We start from the raw sequence: 18,354 nt of genomic DNA on the forward strand, positions 1-18,354 counted from the left end.
CAATCTTGCAACAGGTAGGAATGTCGGTTGGGGCAAAAACATTAAAATTGACCTCTTCATCTTGCACTCTCAACTTTAACTCTCCCTTTTGAACATCTATTAATGCTCGGCCCGTGGCTAAGAATGGTCTTCCCAAAATAATGGGAATAGTTGAATCTTCCTCCATATCAAGAATTAGGAAATCAGCAGGGAAGATAAACTTACCAACCTTCACCAGTACATCTTCAATTATCCCACGAGGATGAGTCAAAGAACGATCTGCCAGTTGTAAAGTCACTGTTGTGGGCTTTGCTTTTCCCAATCCTAGCCTTTTGAAGACAGACAAGGGCATTAGATTAATGCTTGCTCCCAGATCACATAGAGCTTTAGTTTCCACCGAACCCCCTATAGAGCATGGAATATTGAAACTACCCGGATCTTTAAGCTTGGGCGGTAGTTTCTTTTGCAAAATGGCGCTACACTCCTCAGTTAATGCCACTGTTTCATAGTCCTCCAATTTTCTCTTCTTAGACAATATCTCCTTCATGAACTTCACATAACGGGGCATTTGTTCCAAGGCTTCAGCAAAAGGAATGTTGATGTGTAATCTTTTAAAGACCTCTAGAAATTTTGTGAACTGCTTGTCTAGATTGGTCTTTCGGAGTCTTTGAGGATAGGGTATTTTCACATGATGATCAATATTGATTGGTGGAGACTGTTGTGGTGGTGCTGGACTATCAGTAATCTTCTTATCTGATGATGCTTGAGTTGGTGCTGTTTGATCTTTAATCTCTTCATCCATTGGTTGTATCATCTCAGGCCCATCATATTTCTTTCCACTCCTTAAGGAAATTGCTTTACATTGCTCTTTTCCTTTTGCATCATTAGTGCTAGGCGAATTTCCTTGAGCTTGTTTTTCCACTTGAGTAGCCAATTGTTCCATTTGAGTTTCTAGAGTTTTAATAGAGGCTCTAGTTTCCATCATGAATTGGAGCAATAAATCAGCTTGGATAGTGGAGCCTCCACTAGAACTTTGTTGTCGCAGCTGTTGTTGGTTTTGTTGGGGCTGGTTTCTCTGCTGGTAGAACCCCTGTTGGTTGTGCCCATAATTATTGTTTTGGGAAGAGTTTCCAATGGCTTTTGCTTGATCCATTGGCAAATCATCCACATCTGCCTGACACTCAGAAAAGTGATGGGGACCTCCACATATCTCACAAACCACTTGAGCTTGTTTGGCTTGCACTGCGATCAGCTTTGTTAGGGCCTCAACCTGAGCTGTCAGCTTTGTAATGGCATCCACCTCTAGCACACCAGCTACCTTCTTAGTTTGACTCCTTTCAGTTGGCCATTGCTGATTGTTTAGAGCCATCTCCTCCAATAGATCATAAGCCTCATTAGCACTCTTTCTCATAAAGACTCCACTACCGCCTTTGCATCTATCAGGGTTCTAGTGTTACCAACCAACCCGTTATAGAAATTATGAACCAGCATCCACTTCTCAATACCATGATGAGGACACTTTCTGATTAAGTCCTTGAACCTCTCCCAAGACTCATAGAGAGACTCATTTTCTTGTTGACAGAAATTGTTGATCTCTCCTCACTTAGCGAGACTTTCTTGGGGGAAAGAACTTAGACATAAATTTAGTTGCTAAGTCTGTCCATGTTGCTATGGAATTTGGTGGCAAGGAGATTAACCAGCTCTTGGCTCTTTCTCTAAGTGAGAATGGAAACAGTCTCAAACGAATGGCATCATCACTAACTCCATTGACTTTAAAAGTCTCACAAAGTTCCATGAAGTTAGAGAGATGCAGATTAGGATCTTCAGAAGGGAGGCCACCAAACTGAACTGAAGACTGCACCATTTGAAGTATGGCAGGTTTGATCTCAAAGTTATTCGCATCCACTGCCGGTGGCCTGATACATGACTGCACTCCCGTCAGAGTAGGGAGAATGTAATCTCTCAAGCTACGGCCATTAGCTTGGTCTTCCACGGCACCACCATTATTGCCGTTATTTACAACATTCGCATTCACATTAGCAGCCATGATTTCTGTTGTTTCAGCAATTGCTGAAACTCTTTCTTGCCTCTTGTTCTTTCGGTTTCTCCTACAAGTTTTCTCGATTTCAGGATCAACTGGTAATATGACTGCTTGTCCTTGACGGCGCATACACTAGGATTCCTGAAATAGATAAAGAAAATATTGCAAGAAAAAGATTAGTAATTAGCAAGAAAAATAAACCAAAGTAGAAGTTAGTATAATTTTGGGTAATATTAATCTTTATACAATTCCCCGGCAACGGCGCCAAAAACTTGTTGCGAAAATTATTAATTACTACGCAAGTGCACGCAATCAAGTAGTATACTCACGCAAGTGAGGTCGAACCACAGGGAATTGGATTAATTACTACTAAACTATACTTATAATTCTATTTGGCAAATCAAAAGTATTTGATTAAAAAAAAAGAAGAAAGAAATTCAAGAAACTTAAAGAAACAAGTGAATATTAATCAAGATGAGAGAATAGGGAGACGAATCCTGTTGTTAAGTTACCAATGTTAATGTCTAATTGCTATCCTTCTCTTGAAGTGAATGACAGATTATAAATTAACCTAGCTCTTTTCAGATCTTCTAGGTTCTAAATCTCATGCTCTCTAATTAATCTCTTAATTAAACTAACATGAAATCAGCATTAAGCAATAATCTAAATGTCACAAAGGCTATGTAAATACTTTCGTTTCACATCAAAACCTAGACTATCCAATTTTAGCATTCTCAATTCTCACTTTTCAGATTTTGAATTGAGATCATAGAACATGTAGAAGGTGATCAAGCTTACACATGGAATTAAGCACAAATATAGATAATTTCACAATCAAGATTGAAGGAATGGCAATTATTCATTAACTAGGAAAACTTAAACAACATTCATCATTCTCCCTAAATAGGAGTTTAGTTCAAAACATCCATAATCAAATCCATAATTAACATTGAAATAGAAAAGAACATAGAAAAATTAAAGAGAAGAGAAAAAACTAGTTGAAGCAATCGATTCGGGTCGCCACAAGCCGCTCTTCTAGCCTCCTCCTTTGTTTCTAGGGTTCCAATTCTGAATACTCTCCAATTTTCACGAACCCTCACTATTTAAACCAATTCTCATCTTTTAAATTCGTGAAATTACGAAACTGCCCAAAAATCCCGTCACTGGGTGCCCGTCGCGACTGGCAAAGCCCCCGTCGCGACGGGAGTTCAAAGATCGAATTTTGAAACTTTCTGTCAGTTCCCGTCGCGACTGGCAAATTCCCCGTCGCGACGGGAATAGGCAGCAACACCAATTTTGGTTTTTCTTCTCGATTCTTTCCCCGTTTTTCCTCAATTCTTGTACATACTTTCTTTAAATGCCCGAGGACCTGAAACAAAAGAATCAAGCGTAATATAGCCCTAAAACTAGAAACAAAGAGTGAAAACTAACCGAAATATGACCCGAATCTTAGACTAATTTTAGCCTAACAATGGCACCAATGACCAAGTTCCAGCTTTCTTCAAGGCAGTGAACTCACAATTCATGGATTTTGACCACTGTGGGTGTTTGAGGGCAGCAGAGGTGGTTTTGGGTTCAGAGGGAATTAGAGCAGTGGGCAGTGGGTATTTTGTGGCTAAGTAAGCTTTCGGTTTAACAATTCCATTGAGGGAGCGAGTTGTCATGGCATGAGTACGAGTGACAGGATTGGGAATAACAGGTTGGGTTGGTGAGGCAAGAAGAGAAGTGGATTGAGTTGTGGGATTATTAAGTGTTGGGGAAGTGGGAAGATGTGAATGTATGGCAGGTACAAGTGGTGGACAATTTGTAGTAGGCTCATTTTGAGGCATAGGAGAAGTATCGACAGTGTTGGCTGCTGGTGTAGTTTGATGTCTAGCATCAGTAGGAGTGCCCTCGTGTTGTAATGGCAAGTTGGTGGTGTTGACAGGAGGAACAACAGTATTAGTGGTCATATGAGAGGTAGTATAAAATGTAGAAGTAGGATTTATGTGTGAGTGATGTACCTGAGAGGTTGTTGCAGTAGTGAGTGAACCAGGAAAATGAGATTCATTAAAGACAACATGTCTTGTTATGAACATTTTGCCATTTGGATGTTCACAAATGTACCCTTTGTGATGTGTAGAGTAACCCAAAAATAAGCAATGTTCAGATCTAAGCTCCATTTTATGTGAGTTATATGCCCGTAAGTGAGGAAAGCAGCTGCATCCGAAAGGCTTCAGAATGTTCAGGTCTAGTTTTTTTGAAAACAGACATTCATATGGGCTAACATTCTGCAAAACCACAGTGGGAAGTCTGTTAATGGTAAAAACAGCTGAGGCCATTGCATGCCACCAATATTCCATTCCAAGCCCGGCTTGTGCTAATAAAGTCAAACCAGTTTCTGTGATGTGACGATGCTTGCGTTCAGCACGTCCATTTTGCTCACTAGTTCTGGGACACGGGTGCTGGAAATGAATGCCCTGGTCAGACAAAAAAACGAGCAAATGGTCTATACTCGCCTCCCCAATCGGCTTGAACACTCTTAATTGGTAACTGAAATTGTTTCTCAACTAGGCTTTTGAACCTAATAAAAGCGTCAAAGGCTTGGCTTTTTTGTGTTAAGGGAAAGATCCAACAATACCTACTATAATCATCTAAAAAAAGCACATAATACTTGAACCCGTCCTTGGATGTTATGTGGGATGGACCCCATAAATCCGTGTGGATGAGAGCCAAGGGTTGAGTGGCTCTGCTGTGAGAAGTGGGGAAGGGTAGTTTATGGCTTTTGCCTTGGTGACAAGCTTTGCAAAATTGCAAATTGCTCATAGAGCCAGTGTGTGGTAGTTGTGGCAAAAGTTTAGCTAAGGTATTGTTGGCTGGGTGGCCAAGTTTGCAGTGCCAACTATTGACATCAATCGACTTAGAAACATTAAAAACTTGACAAGGAAATTGAGCTAAACTGGAAGCAGTGGTATTATTATTATTCATTTCTTGATTAGTACAAGAAGCAAGATTGTTACATTGACAAGTACAATGTTCTAAAGAATTATTAGACACTGCTGCAAGATTACATTGAAGGGATGAATTGGGATGGTCACCAAGCTGGTAAAGACCTCCTTTAGCTTTGCCCTTGAGAAGCACATTCCCCGTGAGCTTGTCCTCGACAAAACAACAGGATTTGTGAAATTCGAGAAAGACATCGTTATCAGTGGTTAATTGAGAGACACTAATCAGGTTTTTTTTTCATAGAAGGAACATGAAGAATGGAATTTAGATGTAAAGATTGAGTGTGAGTTAGGGAGGGAAGAGTAGAATGACCAATGCTAGAAATGACCAGTTTCTTACCATTACCCACTGCCATTGTTTCATTTCCTCTGTAGGGAGCAGCCACATCAAGATGAGTTGTATCATTAGCAACATGATTTGTGGCACCTGTGTCCACGTACCAGGACTCATCATCACCAAGATCAGGTGTCATGGTTGTGAGATGTGCCTGCGGGTCATAAACAACATCAGATTCAGTTAAATGAGCCTGGGGAGTGAAGTTACCATATTTGGGAGTGACCCAATTTCTGTCGAAGCGATAGTGACAAACAGCACCCGTGTGTCTAGTTCGAAGGCAGACTTGACATAGCAGTTTACTCATGTTGCCACGACCATAAGTGCGAGGGCGAGTGGAGTCACTGGGTTGGCTACAATCCATACCACGGCCATAGGAATGAGAGTTCCCATTTCTTGATTGCTGAAATGCAAGATTAGCTTGCATTTTGATAGAAAGATCAGCTGCTGAGTGGTGATGTTCAAGCCTAGTCTCGTGAGAGAGAAGAAGAGCTTGAACCTCTTCAAAGGAAAGAAAATCGCTTCGAGACGTGATCCCTGAGACCACAGGATCGTAGTCGGGCCCTAAGCCATTTAAGAGTTGTAACACCAAATCTTGATTGGTGACAGGAGAACCAGCAATCGATAGGGCATCAGCAAGATTCTGAGCCTTGTCTACATAGTCAGAGATTGACAAATTGGCTTTGTGGAGTTGGGAGAACTGACCCTTGAGCTGAAGGAGACGAGCCTTTGTCACGCTAGAGAACCTCTGTTCCAAGGCGCGCCAAACAGAGTATGAGGAAGTCAGTGTGGCAACTGAAGCGAGAACCGGTTCGGACATCGATGATCGTAGCCAGGAAAGTAGTAACTGATCTCTCTTTTTCCATTGAGTGAATTCAGGATTAACGACGCCGGTGATTAGAGTTGGGGGAGGAGAAGCATCGGAGAACAACACATGATCAAGATCGTGACCAATTACCGTAGGAACCACTTGTGATTTCCACGAAAGGTAATTGTGACGATCGAGCTTTAGGGTTAATGAAGAAGAGAGGGAATTGGAGAAGGGACTCCATTGGAGATTCTGAGTAGGAAGCGTAGTATGAGGATCGGAGGAGGAAGACTCCATGGACGCAAGTCAATTGGACGATGATACCATGTAGAAGGTAGATACCTTCAGGGTAGAAATGGCAGAAGCCAGAGCAAAGAAAGTAGAAAACAGAACAAGCAGAAATGAAAGAATTAGGAGCCTTACTCAACTGAGTAGCTCAAGCTTTATTTATATAGCAATTCAAGGGTACAAGAGGATAACAGAAAAACTGAAAATACAAACAGTAATAACTAACTAACTGTATCAAGTAACAGAATCAAGAATGTGATTAACAGAATGGTATATCCTCCACCTTATCCTCCAACTCCATCTCCTCCTCGAGGTGGTCATCATGATGGTTATCGTAGTGGTAGAAGTTACTCCTCTCCAAGAACTCAATATCAATTGTTGTGCCAATTGTAGCTTATTCGGATGTCAATGGGGCCAGTTGTATTAATGACAGGCGTTCTACTGGTGGCTATACTATCTTTTTTGGTCTAAATCTCATTTCGTGGTCTGCTAAGAAGCAGGAAGTTGTTGCTCGCTCTTCTACCGAATCAGAATTTCGATCCTTAGCCAATACCACTGCTAAAATCATGTAGTTACGATCCTTGCTTTCTGAACTGAAAGCCACTCTTACTGATGTTCCTATAGTTTAGGTTGATAATCAAGAGGTTCCATGCATGGTGTAAGAACATTGAGATCGATTAGCACTTTGTTCGTGATCAAATTCTGAAAAATACACTTTCAGTTCATTTTGTGCCATAGTTGACCAAGTGGCCGACATTCTAACTTAATACTTGCTTAAAGATTGATTTTTGTATCTCAAAACTAAACTCAAAGTTGTAAATACCACTTTTTGTTTGAGGAAGATTGATAACCAACAACTTGACTCTGGGTAGAAATTTAGTTTAGGTTGTAGATAGTGTCGTTGTACTCTTGTGCCAACTGTTACAAATTCTATTGTAACAGAATTTCTCCTTTGTTCTGAATCAAAGGTGTATAAATAAAAGTCTTAGCTCATTAATCACACTATGATTCCTAGTTATAATATATAGATAAAGTTCCATTATGTAATCAAGAGTTTTAGAAACTTAATTTTAAATATGGTAAGTTGTTTATTTGAATAAGGGATTAATTAGACTGCCCATAAACAATTAATTTGACAGGAATTAGTTATTGGTGAAATAGAAACTGGAGTCATGATTATATGTCTGTAATGTAACATGTACAAAGAAAATACATAAATATTCAACTGCTTTGAACCAAAAAAACATAAAATTTTAATGAATTTTCACAATGCTGAAAAAAAAAAGAATGATTGATTCACAGTTTAATACACAGAAAAAAGCTATTTTTCAGAAAAATAAGGTTAAAAGCTACTAATAGAAGACAGAAATCGTGATAACAGTCAGCGCAAGGCCGAGCACAAATATTGCTCTCAAAACAGAGTGAATTTCTTGCTGATTTCATTCATGCATGGGAGTCCCAATCTTTCGACAATTAAAGATTAGCTGTGAATTTGGTTTGGGAACGGGTTTATATAAGTCGAAGTTCATACTCGCCAGCCATTGTTATGTATCTCACCCATGGAAGAGCTTGGTATCCACTTTTTTCAATGATCTTCAAATAGCGAACCTGCAAAAAGCCAGTCATATTCACAAAATTGCATGCTGAACAAATGTGTGCATGAAAGTTTCAGTCTCGCATTTGCATACAACCTTAAGATTTTCAATAAAGCATCTCCATATAATATTAGTGACCAGAATCAAGGACTATAATGCATACCTGAATTCCAGAAACAGTAAAATATGGAATCTCAAATTTGACCCGAATAGGAGCCTTTCTCTCAGGAGCAGCCTCTTCTGCTGTTATGGTAGGAAGACGAAACTCTGCTCTCAACATGTACTCCTAAATATGTTGGATTCAAAAAATTAATATGGAATACATATAAAAATAACAAATTAGTCGCAGATTGTTACAGGAAACCACAATCTGTGTACCTTGCCACCAGGAAAAGATTTTATTTTCCAAACCAATGCATCGCTTTCTGGTGCGTATGCTGCAGACCCCATTGACGTCCGAACTTCTGGATTCGTAGCATCATAAGGCACAGGCAGCTCTATCTCAACGTTGGTAGCAGTGCTGTAGGATTGCAATTAATAGATGACTTAAGAGTTTTGTTTTGTTTTATTTTTTTCAGATTATTAATTTGATATAACATAGTGCAATTAGACTAACTAGAGATATGAGTAAGAAGAAAACCAGAGCACAAGTTCCAGCCTGGTTCAAATAATAAACTAGATATACAGAAAGTACCTACGCTCCTTGAACTGGCTCCTAGCTTTAACCGTCATCTCAACACGACTCTTTGAATGCCTTTCAACTTGAGCTTCAACCCATATCAAGGGCTTTACCTGAAATTGAAAATAGTAAAATTCATAAAGTTGTTTAAACCAAAAAATCATAACAAGGTAAAAGAAAGCATGAGTCAAACCTGGGTATTAAGTCTATAGTTCATGAGATCAAAAGCACCATCTGGTGGTATAAAGGATATTGTCCGGTCATTTTCAAACCGAGCCAAACGCACGCACCTAAAGCAGAATTTTAAGTGTGAGGATTTGCATAAAACCATCAATTTTAGAATCTAATACACTTATATCGACAAAAATGGACTTCAATTAGAGAAACAAGTTAAAGCAGCATACTGATGAAATTTGATGTCTTCCAAATCAATGGCCTTTCCCTTTGTTGCTCTACCTTGTGCCTCTAAAAGCACTCGATCGTTAAGGCCAAGCTTACATTCTGGCATACCACTGCAACCAGTTTATTTCAGCTATAAACCAAGGGTAAAAACAGAAAACTTGATAAAAAAAAAAATAATATACATTGTCTCAAGTACATAATAGTGTCCTGTCAGAAAACTGAGAAATAGTTAAATTTTAGATTCCTAAGTTAATTTGTTGAATCAGTGGAAAGTCAAGTAGAACTAGCATCCATTAAGTCATCAATCATTAGTGCAAGCTCCCTAAAGAGTTCACACAGACGATATAAACCGATGCCTTAAAGGTTAAGAAAATCAGCAGACAACATTTACCAGCAAAAGAAAAATTAATCCCAAATGACAATGCCAACTCACGTCAAATACGTTCTCATCTTCAATGCCCCAACAACATCGGACCTTACTATTTGTCCGTTGCTGTTTACAAGGATATTCACGCTCTCCACCACATCCAAGAAAACCTGTTAAATAAGTACTTTTATCCAGTGGGTCCAGAGGCTTAAAACAAATCACTCTTTTAAGGGGGAAGAGAAGAAGACATACTTCATTTTTCTTGTATTGTATTCCTTCACTGCGCCAAGACACAGCATTTGTGACCGCCATTGGAGGTCTTTGATTCACTTCCATTCTATAAGCATCCGTCTTGATAAATTCGCTAAGAATCTTTGCTTCTGTGTACTGAGGGTAACCAAAGTCCATAATTTCATCAAGCAACTCATACTGCAAACAGGAAAAATCACTGGGTCAATTAAATCAAACAGAAAATCTACTTAGATGACAAATCATCAGCTCAATTGCAAATCAAGTATTGAATTCACCAATGAGTATGTCAAATGTCTAGTCTAGCCCCTAGTTTGTTCCCATGGTTCAATAAGTTGCAAATTTAATATAAAATTACCCATATGGGGCATCCGCTAGGCCAATGGTTAGAACATAATTTAATTGAAAATAGAGAGAATTTCTATGACGGATAGGTCGAAAAGTCTAGCCACAACTGTTTCCCATTGTTTTGGTTTAATTTGATATTCTACAGTTCTCTGCCTCTCTCAACCATGAATCTATCCAATTACAATAAAGCAAAATCAACAATTCAAATATCCACTTACCACAACCACAAAGTTATCCCTAAGTGATTCCTCTTCCAACTCTTCAAAATAATGCTTAAACACCTGCAAATGAAAATAGAGCAAAGCAACATTCAATTTCAATGCAAAACCTAAACCATTGAGATTCTAAATACCAATAGTTCTTACATCAACTACACGGTGTAGAAAAAAGAGAAGGCTAGCAGCATTGCAGTTCTGCCTAGACGCCGTCATTAAGTAGACATTGTTATGCTGTATAAACATGTAGGATACGCCATTATCGTAAGCAACTGGATCCTGAGACTCCGGATCACCCTGAACATCATGACCAGATCAAATCAATACTCGCAACGCAAACTAAACAAAAATAGAATCTCCACAACTCAAAACTCTAACTCGTTCACTCAGCAAGTAAACCAATTTTACAATTAAACCATAAACAATCTGTTTGGATCTAATTCAGAAAGAACGAAAAGAAAATTGCAAATTAAGCAGGAATTAAAACCTCTTTCTCGATGAGCTTGGAAAAGAAGCGCTCAGCCTGAACAGCTGTAACATCGCCGCGATAGTCACGCCAGATCAAAACACGGCCTTTAATGTCGAGAAGGAAGAGCGCGGAGACAGCTCCTGCCATCTTACTGACTCTTTTGGCAAATCTTTCTACCAATCAGATCAGTTTTCGGAGATCAATGAGATCTGAAGGTAGCAGGCTGTAGAAGTTAGTCCGCCATTAACATGACGTCATATCGATCTGATCTCTCTCTCTCTCTTAACTCTTTCCCCGAACAACGATCTCTCTCTCTCTCTCTCTCTCTCTCTCTATGGCTCTTCGAAACGATAATGGAGAGCAAAGTAGCAACGAACCTTTTCACGGTTCGCGGTGAATATTTTTGCTTCTACGGTCAGCTGCAGACCATAAACTCTCCTAACGACGCCGTTTTATTCATTCTGAAATAATACGACACCGTTTTCTTTTATTCGTCAATATTTATTTTTTTATTTGTCGTTTTGGACGGGAAATGAAAAAAATAAAAATCCACACACAAATTAAGAAGAATGTAGGAATTTTCTTGCTCCATCTGTAGCCATGTTCTCATACTACCTGGAATAATAATAATATTTTGATTTGCCACATAACTACAAAACAAACTCATTGAACATTTATAGTAGTAAAAACTACTCAACGTTCTTAAAACTTAAAAGTGTAACTTCGTCCCAACAAAATTAGTTTGTAAATTTGTGTACACTACACATATATAAGGACACCATAAATTCCCGCTTTTTTTAAAAAAAATATTATTGGTGCTTAATATTATTTTACGCCAAGTTAAGTATTAAATTTTATGTAATTTAATTTAATAATTTGTCAAGAATATTGTTAACTAATTATAAACGCCACGCTACAGTAGTGTTAGGTGCTAGTGTTCGGGTCAATTAGAAACCCAAAACATTAGATAGTTATGCTCTAAATCTTCCAAGTTTTGAAAACAAATCTTTGTACAGAATTAGAAACTCATGCATGCCTCCACTCATTACTAGAAATTCAACTGTTTAATCACACAAAATATTATGTACAAGTTCTTTACTTTTATTTTTACAGATATATTTGAGATTGACTTTGTAAAATTCTAAATCAACTCAAAAAACTAAGCATTAAATTTAGAAGAAGTAGCTTACAATTAGAGAGAGGTGGCATAATATTAATAGTATTTTGATGTATGCAATGTATCATATATGTCTTCATCTGCCAGTAAATACCCCACTAAAGACCTGGCTATTCCCTCCAAGTGATGCTTCCCACTCTGTTGATGACATCATGATTTGAGACAGCTTCACCACGATCTCTCTCATCTCTGGTCTGTCCACTGCTTCTTCTTCTAAGCAAGACTCTGCAATTTCACCCATCTGCACAACAAGTTTATATAAATGAGTTGGGATTAACTTTGATATGTTAAAAATGAGATTTTTAGAGTCAAAATGATTAACTTTGAAGATTTCCTCAAAAGGGTAGCTGCCACGAAGATTTCCATCTATTTCAGCTTCTAAAGCTGACTCTGGATCTTCATCTTGGAATATTGTCTTAACCTGATCAGATGGTGCAAATCAAAAACACATAAAAAAAAAAACCAATCTTGAAAATGATTTTATTTCTTTCATAACTTACTACTGTAATCAAAGATTTCATCTTGTTAGGCTCTCTATTGTTACGGATTAGTGCACGTTGCCCTGTGATTAGCTCTGCTAGTACCACACCAAATGCGAAAACATCTGTCTTAGGTGTTATTTGGAACTCCTTCACCGATCTTATCAAAAGATTTATAAATGTGAGTAACAAAACCACATCTTGTAATTGAAAAATGAAAAATAATGTTGAACTTATTACTCTGGAGGAAGGTAGCCTGGTGTTCCAACCAATCGAGTCGCGATTAGATCATCTTCATTGGCTCCTCCAACAAGCTTTGCCAATCCAAAATCAGCTATCTGTTGAAAACAGACGAGTCTTAGTCTATTCAAAATCAGCATCCAATCCAAGCTTTGGCAATGAGTGGAGTAGTCCATGTTCTTATATATGACTCAATTCCCGCAAAAGATATGGCTCTGATACCATGTTGAGAATTATGAGGTTCCATCTCAAAACTAATTGGCAATGAGTGGAGTAACTCATATTCTTGTATATGACTCAATTCTCTATCATTTATTCTACGTGGGACAATGTCCACAACCTAACATTATCATAAAAGTGTTATGTAAGAACATGTTTTAGGTACCTTAGCTTTGAGACCCTCATCTAGAAGAATGTTAGTTGTCTTTATGTCGCGGTGCACATACCGTTCTTTTGTATGATCATGAATGTACTCGATACCCTTTGCAGCCCCAAGTGCAATCTGTGCTCTTGCAGACCAAGACAGTGGTTGGTGACCTTTTTTCAATAGCACAACTCCAAACTCAATCAACAATATCATTATAACAAGTTGGAATAGAACACAAATACTGATTTTTTTGAGTCTGAATTGAGTAATGTTACTTGAAATACCTTTCAGTAATGGATCATGAAGATGCTCACTTAGTGATCCATTCCTAACATACTCGTAAGCTAAGTAAAGATGGTCATCTCCACTAGCATATCCCAAAAGCTCCACCTAAAAAAAAACACAAACTCCTCAATGTTTTTCATTCAAATCTTTTGTTTTAGATAGCTAATTTGTTTACTCACAACGTTTATGTGATGGACTCTGCATAAGACCTTCAGCTCAGCAAAGAACTCCTTCGATTTATTCGATCTCATCTTTTTTATGGCAACCTCCTGAAGTTGAAACATTTAAGAAAACCAATTCCATTGACTAACCAAAAAAACAAAAGTTTCCATACCTTATTTCTCAAGATGCCAAAATACACACTACCATATCCACCCTCTCCTACTTTTCTACTCTCATCAAAGTTTCCGGTCGCCTCTTCTATCTCTTCAAGACTAAATACTACAGGTTTTTCTGAATCAAAATCTGTCACACATGTACAATTGCATGATTTACAAAACCATAATGAAAAGTTTGTTTTTCTTGTCATAACTAAATTTTATCTGACCTTCTAAATTTTCTTTAGGAATGAAAGGGTTCTGCAAGGAAAAGGATTTCTTAGCATTGAGAATTTTGGCTAGACCTTTTGGATCTTCCACATTCTTTTGTTGGATTCTTTTTTTTCTGAAAAGAATTACAATCATTGTAGCTATTGAAAGAAATGTAACACTTGCTAATATCCCAGTTATTATTTTCCACTTCTCTCTCATACCTGATGAAGAATGGGCAAAAGAAACCGAAATTGCATCAAGAATTATGTACAGAAAAAAAAAATATGAAAATATCTTCTAGTGTCGAGAGGATTCCCAAAATTATTAATAACTCTCCGAAAATAGAAGAATTACAGATGAATATAAAAAAAGAACTACATTATAGACTAAGATTGTATATTGGTAACTAGTATAGAAAAAGAGGTCACCTGTCTTAGATATTATGATTCCATTTTTCTCCATGGGGACAAACAAGACCCAACCTTCTTTAATGAAATCTGGGTTTTGAGTCAAATTTCCATTCAATCCCACCAAGTCATCAAATTTGGCTGACAAAAGAGTTGCAATACTTGATAATGTATCATGATCCTGAACTGTGTATGTCACCACAATTTGTGAATCACTTTCTAAACACCCACAAAGAAGATGCATGGTATAATCATTATCAGGTTTGAAAGATTTATCCTCTTCCTCAAATCTCCAACCTTGCCCACTATAATACTTAGTTGAAACATTCTGAAAAGTGTCTCCTAACTTCACTTTATAGGTTGTGTTGTAAAAATAGCTGTTATTTCCATACATGGATGAGCAAGAACAAGGTACACTTATGAGGTAATCTTCTTTATTATTACCATGAATTATAGACTTTATTTGAGATGATGCATTGACATGGTAATAAGTAGCAACTTCTTCCTTTGTTATACCTTCATTGTTGTAATACAATAAAGCATTACAGGTCTTGATTTTGGCAGAGCAATTAAAAGGGTTCATAATAGAAGTTGTGACATTCACTGGTTGTGGAAAAACTCCATGAAAATTAGTAAACATAAGGAAAAAATAAGGAAGGAGAATATGGTATGAGGCCATTATTGCCATGATGACAATATTGAATGAAGAACACAATGAAGTAAATGGCAATGTTGGAGTTAGTTACACAACATATTTTGTTCTCTTTGTCATAGCTGTTTCGTTTGTTTGTTTTTGCTGGATTTTAGTATAAATATCCTTTTGAGTTTTCACCATTTGTTTATTTAGTCCTTGAGGAAAGAAAATGGTAATAAATTTAGAGTGCGTTTGATAACACTTTTTTAATTAGTTTTCTGTTCTTTTAATTAGAAAAATAAAAATATTTTCTAAAAACGTGTTGTATAAAACTGTTTTTAGTTTTTAATTTTTTTAATTAAGAATCAAAATTTTAAAAATTATAAAAACAAAAAAAAATTACTTTCAATTGTTTTAAGCAGTTTTTTTTTCTTAATTAATATTTTGGACTCCGACCTCAACTTGTACCTTGGGATCCGGACTCTGACCCCAGTCCTAATCCTGAACCACAGTCCCGACTCCAGACTCAGATCTGGACCCGACTTAAATAAAATCAAAAAATAAAAATTATAGAATACACTTTTATTTTTTGTTTTTAAAATTAAAAAACAAAAGTAGTTATAGAATGTATTTTTATTTTTTAAAAACACAAATTTTAAATAAAAGTGTTAGCAAACATCCATGTATCAAAATGATGTTATTATTGTCTGATTTACCTTTTAATGGATATTTATATTTTCTCTCATAAGAAATATATTTTGTCAAACAATTTTTTTAAAATGTATATAAGTAGTTTTCAAATGACTTATATATATAAATATATATTAATTTTATCCTTTAAAAATTTATATTACTGTCATTGTTTTAAAATTCAATGATTTGATTGCAAAGTTTTATTTAAAAAAAAAAACTTAACTGTCTAAGAGCAATAATTTTAGAGGGTGATTATACATACATATACATATAAGTATTGTTAAGTGGTGAGCTTTCATACAAGTGAAAAGAAAAGAGAGATATACAACTAATTAATTTATTATATTGAAGGAAGAGCTTAACAAGGTTTTGTAATTTTATACAAAATATATTTTCCATATTTCATGTGTAGGATCATATATTAATAAAGAACATTATATCGATGATTACAACTCATTATTTTTATTTTATAAAAATATTTTTGTCTTTGTTTGCAAAGGCATCTAATTAATATTGGCCGATCAGACAAGAAGCTAAAGCCAAATTGCCCGTAGAGTTTTCCAATCTTGATCAAACAAAACCTTCAACATTTTGCATGACTAAGGCACTATTTTCATATGTTTGTATTGTATTTGCAATTTTGTAAAATGAATGTTTTTATGGAGAATTTTATTTTTTACCCCAAAAATTTATAAATATACTCTATATTTTAATAATCTTAATTTTACATAAAATAGATATTTTTAATTTTTTTTATCCAATTCATATCTCTTATATATTAAATGTGGTTATCTAATTAATTTTAAATATCTAAATTAAATTTATTTATTAAAATATAACTAAGATAATTATTTAAAAGTACTAATAAAATTTGATAATTATTTTTCATAATAAAATATCTTAAATTAAATATTAATTCAATTAATTAATCATAATTTGTAACAAATTTATTAGTTATATTGTTTAAAATATTTAAACTTATTTACTTATTGAATTAATTTGAGTTGTTTTGTTTTGAAAATCTATCCAATATCAATTGATGTACTTGAGGATTTGTCATGAATGTTGTTTCCAAGTTTGTATCCTCTGCCTTCTCAATTGTTTCAATTTTGATAGTTTGTCAATATATTGAGCAGTGTATTTCATGTATGGTTTAATGTAACATTATGTTTGTTTAGAGTTGATATCAATGCAAGTTTCAAGCAATGTGTCCCAGTTCAGTGTATGGTGTTCATTCACTGTAGCTTGTTCTTTCTACTCGTAGTTTACCATTAAGGTGGCGTTTGGTTGGAGGTAATGAAATGGAATGGAGTGGAAAGAAAACAATTTTCATTCCATTCCTTTGTTTGGTTGCATTTTAAAGTATTGGAATGACATTCTAATAAAATGCTCTTTCTACCAAAATGGTGGAATGACTATTCTATTTTAAAAAGAAAGGAATGACCATTCCAATGTAACAAGAAAAAAAAAATTAATGATTTTTTTATCAATTTTTTTTTATGCATTTTAAATTTTATTTTTAAATTATTCATAGAATCTGTAACCATTGTAATCTTTGATCTTCATAGGTGGTATTTCAATTTTCACTTGAAATTGAACATCAAGTTTATATCTCTTTGTGTCCAATCCTAAAGATTCACAAATTTTACTTTCAAAAATTTCATAACAGCAATTTTTAGGTACTAATATTCCTCTGAGTTTATAATTTGTGTAGGTGGTTTTATTTAGTCAATATCCATTGTAAAAAAAAAAAATAATGGCTCGAGGAACCATTATTATCTGTCTAGAAGATACAATTGTGTATTTAGTATTTCACTGCTCAAATCAAAAATAGAATTAGTCGCCATTTTTTAAGACATTAGTTACACATTGTAAAATTTTTGATTCAAATTTGAATGATGAACAAATAAGAACTTAAAGCTTATAATGCAAATTTTAATAGAAATCACATAGTGGAGAATTTTTTTTAATACAAATAAGAACTTTTAGAGTAACAGAATGCAATTAAGAATGCTTAAACCGTGTTAGTCCATGCTCTGTTTTTTCAAAAAAAAAAAAAAACATGAGTTTCTAAATGTTAATTCTTGGTGTATGTGAAGATCAGTGGTGTTGGCATTACAATTCTAATGGTTGCTATACGGTGAAGAGTGGTTATGCGGTTGCTCTTGATTTGGTGAACGAAAGGATTGGTTGTTCTTCTGTGAATCAATCTACTTGATGGAATGGGATGTGGAATTTAAAAATACCACAGAAAGTCAAAATCTTTCTCTGGCGAATGGATCATCTGGCTCTCCCGACCAATTCCCAACTTATCAAATGTAAGATTCAAGTTCAACCGATTTGCCACAGATGTGGTGAGGACACGATGACTCTGGAGCATGCGTTAGTGTTCTGTTCTTCTTTGCTTCCTATTTGGTCAAAGCTTCGGGTTTGGAGTCAGTTAAATCGATGTAGGAATGGAATGGTTCGTTAGCGGAGCTGCTGGTTTGCTTATTTGAGGAGCTTGGTCAGAGTAAGTTTGCGTTGTTGTCTATGATTTGGTGGTGGGTGTGGTATGATAGAAACTCCGTTTTTTTTTTTTTGGGAAGAAGCAGTCAAGACAAGATATGCCATTAGAATTAGCAAAGGATGCATTGGAGGAGTTTCAAGGGGCGGCGGGGCTTACTAATGCTCGGGTTTTGGGAGGCTCTCTTGCTATTTTTTCTGGGGTGGGAATCGGGGCTGCTGGTGTGGAGTTGGGGCAGGTTGGGAAGGGGGGGAGGTGTGGTGTGCCCGGCACGTTGG

The 18,354-nt window shown here is 36.1% G+C and overlaps 2 protein-coding genes and 1 pseudogene across 2 annotated transcripts; 1 reads left to right on the forward strand and 2 right to left on the reverse strand.

The window, feature by feature from the left end:
• Positions 1 to 1,480: 1,480 nt before the first annotated feature.
• On the forward strand, positions 1,481 to 1,575 carry LOC133037585 (small nucleolar RNA R71; annotated as a pseudogene).
• Positions 1,576 to 7,583: 6,008 nt separating this feature from the next.
• LOC115714027 (AP-1 complex subunit mu-2) lies at positions 7,584 to 11,401 on the reverse strand. Its single transcript, XM_030642539.2, has 11 exons — positions 10,777 to 11,401; positions 10,440 to 10,586; positions 10,293 to 10,355; positions 9,730 to 9,906; positions 9,544 to 9,647; positions 9,113 to 9,220; positions 8,902 to 8,998; positions 8,724 to 8,821; positions 8,408 to 8,549; positions 8,193 to 8,315; positions 7,584 to 8,042 (listed from the first exon to the last, which is right to left on the reverse strand). The coding sequence occupies exons 1-11, from the start codon at positions 10,903 to 10,905 to the stop codon at positions 7,944 to 7,946; spliced, it is 1,287 nt and encodes a 428-aa protein (XP_030498399.2). The 5' UTR covers positions 10,906 to 11,401; the 3' UTR covers positions 7,584 to 7,943.
• Positions 11,402 to 11,842: 441 nt separating this feature from the next.
• LOC115714768 (lysM domain receptor-like kinase 3) lies at positions 11,843 to 14,950 on the reverse strand. The gene is made up of 10 exons (XM_030643523.2): positions 14,265 to 14,950; positions 13,854 to 14,057; positions 13,641 to 13,771; positions 13,486 to 13,575; positions 13,306 to 13,411; positions 13,040 to 13,191; positions 12,655 to 12,752; positions 12,436 to 12,574; positions 12,258 to 12,356; positions 11,843 to 12,176 (listed from the first exon to the last, which is right to left on the reverse strand). The coding sequence occupies exons 1-10, from the start codon at positions 14,929 to 14,931 to the stop codon at positions 12,012 to 12,014; spliced, it is 1,851 nt and encodes a 616-aa protein (XP_030499383.2). The 5' UTR covers positions 14,932 to 14,950; the 3' UTR covers positions 11,843 to 12,011.
• Between the last annotated feature and the right edge of the window lie 3,404 nt (positions 14,951 to 18,354).

This window comes from Cannabis sativa, chromosome 4 (assembly GCF_029168945.1).
Source record: "Cannabis sativa cultivar Pink pepper isolate KNU-18-1 chromosome 4, ASM2916894v1, whole genome shotgun sequence".
In the NCBI taxonomy this organism is placed as follows: Eukaryota; Viridiplantae; Streptophyta; class Magnoliopsida; order Rosales; family Cannabaceae; genus Cannabis; species Cannabis sativa.